Consider the following 13414-nt stretch of genomic DNA (forward strand, 5'->3'; position numbering starts at 1 on the left):
GTTCATTTTATGAATAACGCACCTGGCTACTTAACATATGAATTAATATGAATTAATTCAAATCCAATTAATGCATCACATCCCAGGTCAGTTGCTTCTTGGAAAGGGAAATACATACAAAAAAAGGTCTCTGTGGCAAAAACATCAATTATTTCCTTGTGCAAATACATGTATTTGCTAATTTAGGGCAGTGTTAATTCCTGGTAACTTTTGTTCGTGCAATCTTTCTCGCAGGGTAGGTGGGGTTGGGGGAGTAGTAATGATTATTTTACAAGGAAGAGTGAATCAAGTTTTTAAGTAGTTTCTTTATTAAGCTTTGTTTTTGCAAAACGTAGATAAAGATTCATTGTGTAGTCTACTAAAGCAGTGTGAACTAAAGCAAAATGAAAAATAAAAAGAGTTCAATTAAACGCCTGGACTCTGAAAGTTTGTAATAAATCACTGGAATTTAAGGTATCCGATCCACAAATAAGCAAGTTCTATACAACGATGTTAGATTTCAGTATCCAAATATATCAAATAAGAATATTGATGCCTGGTAAGCTAATATAATTTTGGAAGTGTATTGTCTACTGAAAAAGAACATGACAATGAAAGAACATGAAAAGAACATGAAAATTACATGACAAAATATGTTATATGTATAGATTATCTAGCCTATATTTTTTATTGTTTTACTTTATAGTCTTCAATGATATTTCAATAGAAATCCACTTATATCTAGATCTATTAGGCCTACAGTGTAAGATTTATCATTTCGCAGTCAAAAGCACGACTGTAAAGATTTTTGCGTATTATCTATGATCAACTTATTTACTAATTCTTACTCTTTCTAATGATAGAAAAAAATGGGGTCAACATGCCATTTGTGGCCAATATGATCGTATACCTTAATTAAGTAGCTTCTGTAGATCTAGTAAAATTTGCTTTTGTGGCAGTTTTACGATGACGGAGATCCATTGTGTACCAAAGTCTAAATAGAATTCCCAAAAGGTCTTGGAATTGTTCCAAGACAATAATTATTATTCTAATTTAGAGATCTAAGGAAAGATCTACCTAGATCTATCATTTATCCCCACGCTGCGCTATTTCCAGGTATTTTTCAGTCATCTTTTTTCGATAAATTTCACACACACACACACACGCACACTTCTACCCTTAATCGTCAATTTTTATTGTCATTTTGCATTTTAAGATTTTTTAAATGTTTGAGAAATACGTGCAGGCACGTGCTCTACACTGCTACGCTACTGACAGAACTTAAATATTTGAAACAGGCTATAGAGGAATTATTACACATTCACCTGCACTTCCGGTATAAATTTTTGTTGAATTTGATCATATTCGGGTGTGTCGTTAAAAAGGGAAATCATGGTAAGAACTTTTATGTAATGTAAAATATTTCTGTGTATTTCTGTCGCATTTGTATTATTGTAATCTAAATGTGTGTAAGGGATGGAAAAGGCATGCTGCAGCAGTTTTTTCGCTCTGGTAAAAATTATTTCCTGGATTTTTTTATCTGTTCACGTTTTGACTCAGTGCACCGCTTTAAGCAGGATGATTAAGTTAGTAATCAACATTTAAGTGCAAACTTGGATTGCATGTAATTATCTGTTTATATGTCTCCGTTGAAGACGCAAGGTTATCCTCATATTGATTTTGATTCGCACCCGAATTAGGTCGTATACATTTGACCGAAAATTTCAACTTAACGCCTCTGTCAGCCTGTGTTTAACGAGAAATGGACTAAAAATCGCACATTGCTTGTATATGATAGAAAAAAGCAACATATGTGGTGCACTGACATGTTTTTTGGTCCGGTATATAATTTGTTTTTCGGTCTGGCAGATTTATTTGCCTAATTTGCTGGACAGAATGTCTGGCCATCTTTTCCAACTTTCCTGAAGTCTGCATGTTTCTTGTTTACATTTGTAACAGTCGCAAGAAAAATGTGCATCCTCGACCAGGACTCGAACCTCAACCTCAGCCAACGCTCTACCAATTGAGGTACCGAGGCCTATCGATAAGAGAACCACTACACACCTTCCTTCTTATTGCGAGACATTGGCACTCCTGGCCGATGTCTGCCGCAGACTATTAACCGAATTCAGATGCACAGCCAAGCCAAACTGCTTCGCCCTGCATGGGCTCCAATGGTGAATGTCTCGGTGGAACCTCCAAATGTAACAGTCTCAGGAAAAATGTGCAGCCTCGACCGGGACTCAAACCTCGGACCTACGGCTTACCGTGCCAGTGCTCTACCAATTGAGCTACCGAGGCCATCCGATACGAGAACAGCTACACATTAAAAGTTTAGTCCAGAATTACTTCCCCTCATGAGCATTAATTTTTGTGGCCATTAATCTAACACTACTAAAAATATTTAAGTTTTATTTATAGTCACCCCCAGTACCCATCATTGGCAACCTTTCAGAACACTTTTTATACGCCAGTCTCTGAAAGAGCGGGTGTATTATATGAACACCCGTAGCGGGTGGGCGGTCGGCGTCCAAAGCTTGTCTGCTCTCAAAGTCAAACATATTTCATCCGATCTTCAACAAACTTGCTGACAATGTTTGTGGGCATAATATCTCAGCCAAGTTCGATAACCAGCCAAATCGCCCCAGGCACTTTGGGATTATGGCCTTTGAATTACTCGAAAATCTGCGAATTTAGCCTTGTCCGCTCTCTTAAGTTAAGTCCAACAGTTTTCATCCGATCTTCACCAAACTTGCTGACAATGTTTGTGGGCATAATATCTCGGCCAAGTTCAATAACCGCCCAAATCGCCCCAGGTACTTTTGGATTATGGCCCTTGAATTACTCTAAAAACTGCGAATTAAGCCTTATCCGCTTTCTAAGTCGAACAGTTTTCATCTGACGGGCATATTTTGTGACAGTCTGACACTCTTATTAGTAATTGTATTTAAGAGATAGTGCAAGATACAGAAGATGCTTCAACACAGAAAGTTTCCCTAGTTCTTTTAGCATGCTAGGTGACAGAAAGAATCTTGCCCAAATTTTAGTAATTTATTTGGAGGAGAAGCGGAGACTTCCTGTTTTTCAGTCAGTCTTATCAATGTACCATTATAACTGCTATTTAAGACAGACTTCATTCATTGGTTATTTTTAGTAATTTTGTAAAATAGTGACTTCTTGTTTGTTGTATTTCAGTCTCAGTTGACAGAAGAGCAAATGTGTGGTAAGTACTAAAACATCTTGTAATCATGGTAATACTCCTACAAGACTCAACAGCCATCATGCGGAAGAGAGACAACTTCAACTTATTTCTGTGCACTTTCATTCCACTTGCCAGCTTAAATCAGTGATATATATTGAGAGCCTTGTTGAGTTGGTTTGAGTTATTAGGCTGGAATTGCCAAATTATAAAATGCATGTAGAATGTTTACTACATTTATTTCTTACAGACTAAAGTAACTGACATCATTGTCATCATAGCACATAATCAGGTATAGTGCTACTAAATCATACACAAAACCCTGATGAATAGCCGCCCAGATCTATGGGTCATGGGGTTGCGAGTTTGATCCCTGGGCGCGGTGTATGTTCTCTGTGCTGATTTGATAAAAGACTGTTTTCTAAAATAATTCCTCCTCCACCTCTGATTCATGTGGAGAGGTTGGCAGTTACTTGTGGAGAACAGATTAGTACTGGTACTGAATCCAGGTCTGAGGAGCTCAGGTTAGCTTAACTGCCTGCCGTAATATCACTGAAATACGGACGAAAAAAATGGTGTTAAACCCAAAAAAAACAACCATTTAAACTGCCTGATAAATATTAATTATTCATAAATAATTGTTCACATGGTCTCGTATTGTATTTCCTTTTTGTTTTTCAGATATTAATGAAACCTTTAACCTGTTTGATCAGAAAGGTGATGGTAAAATCTCTGCTAGTCAGCTTGGCGATACCCTGAGATCTCTAGGGCAGAACCCCACTGAGTCTGAGATTAGAAAATGTGGTTATGCCAATAACCCAGGTAATTTATAATAATAGCCTAGGAGTTGCCTTTTAACTTGTAATTTAAAATGTTACGGATTTCTGGCACTTTTGTAACATTTCTTTTGATACTCTCTGTTAGAAATTGTTATATCATTGATTCAATGATACACATGAAGAACTGGCATGAGGAGTGTGAATGCCATTTGTGCTAATATGTAATGTACTTTTTTATAACTTGGATTTTTCACAGAAAGTAATCCAGTTTTCCAGGTTTTGGTTTGAGCTCAGTAACATTAAAAATTGAAAATATCCTTAATTATCTTGTTTAAGCCAGTTCTAAAATATCTTTGTTTCCTATCCTGAGACCCATACCATTAAAGGCTTTGTAGGTACTAGGAAAACATTTTTGTGCCGCCCCCATAAGAATGTCTGACTATTCATAATTTCATTTAACTGGGCACAAACATTTACCATTACTGAATGTGTCCTGTGAAAAACCTACGGTAGAATTCTAGCTAAAAGTTCAAGGTCACACTCTGAGGTAAAACTTTTTTACTTGTCTGGTCTTTGACATGTATTTATAATATGTAAACATCGATGGATATTCAAAATAACCTGGCATAAACATTTACCATAATAAGACAATGTGTCAAGTACAAGACTTAGACCCCTAGCTCAAAGGTCAAGGTCACACTTACTAACTTAGAAGGTCAAAGATGTTATGTCATTTGTCTTATCTATAACATTTATATACATTTAACTTACACAGTTACAGAGAAGGATATTCAAATAACTTTGTACAACTTTCCCCTTAATAAGGGAATGTAACATAAATTTTGATGATTGAAAGGTTAAATAAATATTGACAGTAATTTTCTTGTTTGGTCCATCAGTTCAGTATACATGTTCTGTTGTCAAAGTGCCATCACAGTTACTTCACATAGTGGGTTCATTTGCGTCCTACAGACATATTTAGTGAGGCATTTGTTGTTACGAAATGTTAGTGTTGAGTGATGAAACTGTTATGTTATGTTTACTTCTGTAAAAAGACCATGTTTTTCTGTGATTTACAGATGCCAGAATCTCATTTGAAGTGTTCTTGCCAATTTTCCAAACCATTAACCGGAGCCGAGAGCAGCACTGTGCCGATGACTTTACTGAAGGCTTTAAAATGTTTGATAAGGAACAAAATGGTTTCATCAGCTCAGCAGAGTTAAGACATGTTCTCTGTTGCCTAGGTTTGTTTAACCCTTTCTCCCTCGTGCTTTTGTTTTGTGTTTGATTGTGTTTAGTTCTTACCGGTAACTTGCAGATGTAAATATCTTGAAGTGTAATCATATGCAAAAGTTTAAAAATGCATACTAGTATCTACCTTTTTTCATACTTGTACATTTGAATAATTGCTGCAAAAAACATTATGTTTCCTGTTTGTATCATGGAAAATATTGTCTCAGTAAATACTTCTGTCATTGAGATATTTTCCAAATGAGCTCAAAGGTGTGGCCTAAAACATTTTGAGCTCGTTTGATTTTTTGAAAAAAGTCTACGAGGTATTGTCGTCACTTGATTGTCGGCGTTGGTTAAAATTTTTGTTTAGGTCAACCTTTTCTCAAAAACTGTAAGAGCTACAGCTTTGAAACTTTGCACACTTGTTAATCATCATCAGGGGACTGTGTAGGCCAAGAACCATAACTCTGATATGCATTTTGTCAAAAGTATGGCCCTTTTTGTACTTGGAAAATTTAAGTTTCTTGGTTGAATTTTTAGCTCGACTATTCATTATGACATAGAATAGTGAGCTATTGCACTCGCCCATGCGTCGGCGTCCGCGTCCCGATTTTGGTTAAGATTTTGTATGTAAGCTGGTATCTCAGTAACCACTTGTGGGAATGGATTGAAACTTCACACACTTATTCACTGTGACAAACTGACTTACATTGCACAGGTTCCATAACTCTATTTTGCTTTTTTACAAAATTATGCCCCTTTTTCGACTTAGAAATTTTTGGTTAAGGTTTTGTATGTAAGCTGGTAACTCAGTAACCACTAGTGGGAATGGATTGAAACTTCACACACTTATTCACTGTGATGAACTGATCTACATTGCACAGGTTCCATAACTCTATTTTGCTTTTTTACAAAATTATGCCCCTTTTTCGACTTAGAAATTTTTGGTTAAGGTTTTGTATGTAAGCTGGTATCTCAGTACTTACTAATGGGAATGGATTGAAACTTCACATACTTGTTCACTATCATGATCTGACATGCACTAAGCAAGTCCCATAACTCTACTCTCTTTTTTTTCAAAATTATGCCCCTTTTTCGACTTAGCAGTTTTTGGTTAAATTTTTGTATGTAATCTGATATCTCAGTATCCACTAATTGGAATGGATTGAAACTTCACACACTTGTTCACTGTCATGATCTAACATGCACTGTGAAGGTCCCGTAACTCTACTTGGCATTTTTACAAAATTATGCCCCTTTGACTTAGCAGTTTTTTGTTAAGTTTTTGTATGTAAGCTGGTATCTCAGTATCCACAAATTGGAAAGGATTGAAACTTCACACACTTGTTCACTGTCATGATATGACATGCAGTACAGAGGTTCAATACCTCTACTTTGCATTTTACAAAATTATGCCCCTTTTTCAACTTTTGTATTCATTCAATTGACAAGGATGTTGAATAGTCGAGCGTTGCTGTCCTCCGACAGCTCTTGTTTGTTTAGGTCCACCTTTTCTCAAAAACTGTAAGAGCTACAGCTTTGAAACTTTGCACACTTGTTTACTTTAAAGGCCAAGGACCATAACTCTAACTTGCATTTTGTCAGAATTATGGCCCTTTTTGTACATAGGAATTTTGAACTGTAACTCTTTCCTTACATACTGTCCAGCACATGCAGACAAGCGATGGCACCCATAGGCGGTGCTCTTGTATAACAATGTTCAGGCTCATTTGAAAAATGCTTTAAACAAGTCTTTGAACAGTGCCTGCATTACTGGTACTTTGTGAAAATGTGCACACTTTTACTTTGACATTTTATGGAGCAGTTTTGAACTTAAGATTTTGCTATTTGTTTTGCAAGACACTGGTGTATACCTGAGAAGTGAAGGTGACAGTGAGAGGGTGTGGGTCTAGGAGTCTAGAAATGGGACATTCATGTAGGCGATTTATTAGTAACTTGGCATAAAGAAACTTACCATGAATAAATGTGCAAGATTCTGTGTCTGGAATATTATGTGCTGATAGCATTTTGAATTGAATTTTAACATATTTTATTCTAAATATTTAGGAGACAAATTGACAGATGATGAAGTTGACCAGTTGTTTCAGGGCCAGGAAGATGCCCAGGGAAATATCAACTATGAAGGTAACGTTTGAAGTCCTGCTCTTAGTGTTACTGGTTTGTGACATGTTGATCTTAAAAGCAAACATTTACCATTCAAATCACAGGTGTTTACAGGCATTTTCAGAAAATTTTGACGCTGTCATACGTAAGAAACGTTCAGTCAGTTAAATGAGACAGCTCGATAAATAAGAATCAGTTTAAAATTTGATTTTATGAGAAATTAAAATGCTTGATTACTGTCATTTAAAATTAGTTTGAAATCTCACTTTTAAAAAGGAACTGAATATTTAGAAAAAGAATTAGTTTTAATGGAAGGATACCTTTTGTATTTTCAGAATTTGTGAAGACCGTTATGTCTGGATGAGCAGTCAATCAAAGTTAGCTTTGTCAGTTTCGTTATGGGGGAAAGCAGCATATTTGAAGTTGACTTTTGAAGAAATAAATGCATTTTTTTTAAAAAGACTTTAGCAAAAATGATAGATTGCTATAGTGTTGTAAAAGTACATGGCTCAAGCTTTGTTAAAGATTCAACTTGTAGCAAATGTTTAAAACGGTTAAGACATATTAAGTTTTGTAAGGACAGGTTAATACGAGAGAAAGTACTAGCTCATGTCCTGATGAAGTAAACTGCTTAGTAATTCTATTATAATAAGCAGATATGATTTCTTTTATTAAATTATATCATTTTAACTAGCATAATAAAGTCAGCAAGCATTCCATTGTTCTAACATTTTAGAGGACCAGTTCAGTTTGTGCTGTATGAAATCAGCTGCAATTTTCCCTTTATATTTTCTTTTCATCTGGTATTTAGGTTTTTTTAATTAGATGTATATAATTTTAAATATATGCATGTTATTTTGTTTCTTGTAGCAATATAAATATATTCGTATACTTGTTTTATCTTCTAAGAAGTGGGTTGAAGTTTCTGTCTAGAAACAAGATACTTTATTGGGGTACATAGTAGACTATTTTCTCTGAAAAGGATTAGAAATTTGAAAAATATTATTTCTTCAAAATTCATTTTCATGATTTTTGTTTTTAACATTTATGTAACACAAAAGACATTTTTGTTTTAGGAGGGTAAATTTACTTTGGGAAAAAAACTTATGTAATATTCAGGTTGCATTTTTGTCTTTTGTTCAGTGGAATTAGATAATCAATATTTACAGCAGTTTCAACCTGAAAATGTGCCTGCTCGTGATGAAATAATGCACGGAGGTGCACCTGGGGTCTTCCTCCACCATCAAAGCTGGAAAGTCGCCATATGACCTATAATTGTGTCGGTGCGACGTTAAACCCAACAAAATAAAAAAATAAATCAACTTGAAAATGCATGTTAACATTGACAGTTTCATCTTTAGGTGATAAAATAAAAAAGAAAGTCATTTTCCAATTATTTAGTTGGAGAAATGAAAGGAAGATGACATATAGTGTAATTAAAAACCAATTAATTTTCTTGTCTATGCAAAAAATTGTTGTTTTTTTTCATATTCTGTGATAAATACTTGTTAAAATTCCTTTCTTGAAGTGTGAAGTCTTTGTTAAAGAGATCCTTGACCCTCGGATTCTGCATATCCTAGTATAATAATTTACATGACATTAATATCTAAATGTGGAGCAGCATTTACATCTTGTTCATTTCTTTTTCTTATATACCCATATTAAAAACATACTGTCTTATTGTTTTGAGTAAATACAGTATTTAGTTTTTCTTCTTTCTTTAGTTATTGTACTAGAATTTCTTTTTCTGTCTATATTTACTATGAATTGTCATGTATTTATAATACATGTAATATAATAAGATATTTTGTATGAGTTTGATGTTGTTTATTTTTGTTACTCCTTGCTTTTGTGCTAGATTGGATATCAGAACTAAGGTACCAATAGCTGTTTTGAGACGGATTTCTTCACATGTGCTTATTTGTTAAAAAAAAATGAAGACTGCCATATTTCAAGGTGTTTGTGCCAGAAGGTACCTTCTTTATTTATATATACTTGGGACCTTCTGGCTCTAACCCCTCGATTTATTAGTTCACTAGAGCACAAGTGCTCAGGTGAGTTTTTGTGATCGCCCCGTATCCTTCATCATCAACTAAATATTTTGCCTCCTCAAAAACTGTTGGTCAGAATTACACCAAACTTGGTCTGTAGCATCTTGGCGTGGTTCAGCTTGACTTTATTTAGGGACTGCTGGAGGTAAAAATAGGAACACCTTTAAACAGATTCCAATGAACCACTGGATTGATCTTCACCGAACTTGGTCAGAAGCAAGCTTCGATGGACCTTTCACATATTTGTTCAAATGGCTCTGCTTGATTGTACTTAATGGCCACAATAACTCTAATAATAGCAAAACCTTTAAACGACTTCTCATCTTGAATTGTTCGATGGATGCTCGTGAAACAAAATAATTCAGTTTGGAGGTAAAAAAAATAGTAAAACCTTTACATGGGCAGAAGTATTCAATGTTGCTTGAAATTGCTGTCCAGATTTCAATGTATTGCTTAGTTTGAAGAAATTTCTTGGGTGAACTTTTATCTGGATGGCTGTTAAAATTACTAAATCCATGGCAGCAATATGCTTGGCTTGCATGTATATAGATGGTGCACTTCTACAATTCTCTTGTCGGTTCTATTTCAGAATAATTTCATACAATAGTGCTGCTGAAATAGTTAAATCATGTGAATTTTTTAAAAACCATAGCTCCAATGAAACATATTTGTGCTGCAAAACTTTGGTGAGCAATCTAGTTTCATCTAATTGTTTTCTGTGCAAATAATTGGACATGGCTTGCAACCATTGTTGGGTTTTTGCATGATTTTCTGAATGTCCTCCACAATTTTGGGGATAGATCTAGTTTTTGGTCAGGTTGTCTGTCTGCCCATTCCAAATTTGTTTCTACTCTGTACCTTTGTCTCTTGAAGGATAACATGGCAAATGGGACAACATGAAAACGAAATTTTCAGTCATTTTGGTTCAAGGTCATGGCTGTTTAATAAGATCGAAGATGAGTATTTCTTTTAAAGGTGGTCAGTCACATTTAAACAACATTTTTTACTTTTTGTATATTCTGGTAGAGAATTATTTAAGGAACAAAAAGACCGATTACATAGAGTTAGATTCCTATTTGAAATGTATATTTTATTATTTTTATAAAATTTTGTAATTACTCCCCTTTAATATGAAAGTATATAAAAAGCTGGGTATTTCTTTTTATTTCAATACAATGTCTAGTTTTACATTTGCATTTGATAGACATATCAACTATTAAACAATCTGAACCAAAATGCAAGTTTTAAAGCTGTGTGTAGCTTCTGAATTCATTTATTTCCAATCTATCTTGGTTGCGCAACCAAGATAGGCAAAGGGAGGTAATAATAATTTTTCAAACTTGTGTTTCTAATGAATTCCATCTAAATACATAATTTTTAATGCAAATATTTTACAAATATATTACAATATGTCTAATATTTATACATTTCCTTAGGCAGAGTATGTTTATCAAATTTATACTTATGATAAAATAACTCTATCTTGGTTGGGCAACCAGGATAGGAAAATGAAATTTTAAAAATACCTCCAGTGAAAATCTAATTTGTATTAAGTGTTAAGTGAACATAAATGAGTGTAAATGACCAGATGTTAAAGTTTCGAACAAATCCGTTACATGGCCAAAATCTGATTATCCACCTTTAAGAATGAATTTAAGGTAGTTTATTTCACAAGTTTTTCATATGAAACATTCTAAATGGCTGGGCTGTTGCAGTAAAGCTTCAAGCATCTTTAACTGTGAGGCCCTGGAAGAAGAGGAGTACATTATAACTACAGCTGACACTTAATAATTGAGCCGTGCCATGAGAAAACCAACATAGTGGGTTTGCGACCAGCATGGATCCAGACCAGCCTGCGCATCCACGCAGTCAGGTCAGGATCCATGCTGTTCGCTTTCAAAGTCTATAGCAATTAGAGAAACTGTTAGCGAACAGCATGGATCCTGACCAGACTGCACCGATGCGCAGGCTGGTCTGGATCCATGCTGGTCGTAAACCCACTATGTTGGTTTTCTCATGGCACGGCTCATATTTTGAATTCCAAGGGATCAAGCATTTTTCTTGGAGATAACTGAAATTGGACTTAAAATGATATCTTGTGCACGTGTTTACAGAACGGGACTTGAAAATGGTTTCGAGATAACTGGAATTTGAGATAAGCAATTTCGAGCTCTTGAGTTTCAGTTGTATATACATGAAGATCAATTACTACAAGAGGTTTCTTGGTTTATATAAATTGTTAGGATTTATTTTCCTAACATGTCGGATGTTCTGTTTAAAGGTCAAAATGATAAAAAAAAGAAAACTAACAGCAGAACATGATTTTCAGCTGTGTTGGCTCAAGGTCATGGTCGTTTGATTGGGTCTGTTGTCCCCTCTATATCTTTAGCCCACAGAGGGATTTTCAAGTAACTTCTGCCATAATGAGATGTCGTGCAAAATGGTTAATGTTTTATTTTGACTGTTCTTCTTGTCTGCTCAGTACAGTATCTTTTTTAACCACTTTAAGGATTTTTAAGAAAACATTGGTGAAAATGCTTGCCATAATGATAACTTGCATGCAAAAACAAATACTCAGCCAGGTTGGATTGATACCAAGGTTGAAAGGTGGTCCAAAAATGTGATGAGCAGTATAACTTCTAAAGTAGTTATTTTCAACCCTTACCATGCTGGACATGATTGGTTTTGCCTTTGCGACCAGTGTAGATCATGATCAGCCTGCACATCCATACAGTCTGATCATGATCTGCACTGTTCGCTATTCAGCCAGTATCTTTTTGGTAAGCACCCCCTTTTAACAGTTAATGGTACTGTCCAAATTGGAAGATCGACAAGTTCATTATAGAAGTTTAGCAAGGTAAGGGTTAAGAAAATGAAGAGAATGGGCTCCATGACTGAAAGCCCAGTTTTTGTCATGATGTGAGGAAGCTGTCTATTTGGCTTGTGGAAGTTCAGTGGTTCTACCACCAAATAATGCCCATTTAAACTTGGAAAGATTATATGACTTGACCTGCATTGTGTCGGTGAACCTGACAAGACAAGTGTGGCTACATACATCTTAACCTTTAGCCTGCTAAATTCTTAAAATGGACTCGCCTATCATTCAGTTTGAATTAATTGAAGGTGAACAAGTCTTCAGTGTTGTATTTTCACGGCCACCCTTGTTTCACCCACTGTTATTTTTTCAACCAAAAAAGATACGGCCAAATGTCTGCATGCCAACACCACCGATTGAATATAGTTCTATCTTTCAGTTCTCGGGTAGTTCATTACATGCCATTGTTTATTTCTGAGCTGAGAAATAAGTTTGTAAAAATTGACACTTTCAAATAATATAATTATATAGTAAATGGGTGCTGGATTTATTTTTGGGTCCTGGACTGTCGACTATTGATATTGACCAAACACATGTGCCAAATGCCTACAGTATGTTTAAAACGTACAAACATTTTTTCATCTAGACCTATGGCTAGTTTGATTTAAAATGCAAAAAAGATATTGGTTTGGGTGGAGGTTCAAGCACGCCTGCATACCAAACGATTTTCAACCCAATTTATTACCTTTTCGTAAACTTTGAGATACAGGGAGGTATTTTTCTTACAGGCTTTTCTGTAGAGAGAAAGAACTGAATGTGCATCAATAAAACGGTGTCTTTTAAAAAAAAAAAAAAAAAGTACGACCTTGATGGGACTCGAACCCACAATCTTCGGCTCCGGAGGCCGACGCCTTATCCATTAGGCCACAAGGTCTTCAATTCAAAACTAGGTCAAATATTTGCTTATAAAGGTAATAGCCTTATTATTTATGTAAGAAGTGAGTATACACATCAAATTACAGGTTGTATTAAAGAATTTATGATAATTATTATTTCAGTTGATAAAAAATCGTATAATAAAGGCTTATAATTATATTTTGGGTAACATACTTTGCAACAACACGCAGTCTGGCGCTGAATTTTTATATAGTTTGTTTCAAAATACTTGTTCTTCCGTTTCAGTGGGAGTACAACTGTACTGTCGCGGCATGTGTTTTGAGGAGAAAGGAATCTG

General features: G+C 35.1%; 1 protein-coding gene and 1 non-coding gene across 2 annotated transcripts; one reads left to right on the plus strand and one right to left on the minus strand.

The window, feature by feature from the left end:
- Window positions 1-1248: 1248 nt before the first annotated feature.
- LOC123560000 (myosin-2 essential light chain-like) lies at window positions 1249-9130 on the plus strand. Its single transcript, XM_045352198.2, has 6 exons — window positions 1249-1374; window positions 3175-3202; window positions 3860-4000; window positions 5037-5201; window positions 7258-7335; window positions 7650-9130. The coding sequence occupies exons 1-6, from the start codon at window positions 1372-1374 to the stop codon at window positions 7676-7678; spliced, it is 444 nt and encodes a 147-aa protein (XP_045208133.1). The 5' UTR covers window positions 1249-1371; the 3' UTR covers window positions 7679-9130.
- Window positions 9131-13041: 3911 nt separating this feature from the next.
- Trnar-ccg (transfer RNA arginine (anticodon CCG)) lies at window positions 13042-13114 on the minus strand. Its single transcript has one exon. It is a non-coding gene; the product is annotated as a tRNA-Arg (tRNA).
- Window positions 13115-13414: the final 300 nt, after the last annotated feature.

This window comes from Mercenaria mercenaria, chromosome 10, assembly GCF_021730395.1.
Source record: "Mercenaria mercenaria strain notata chromosome 10, MADL_Memer_1, whole genome shotgun sequence".
Taxonomy (NCBI): Eukaryota; Metazoa; Mollusca; class Bivalvia; order Venerida; family Veneridae; genus Mercenaria; species Mercenaria mercenaria.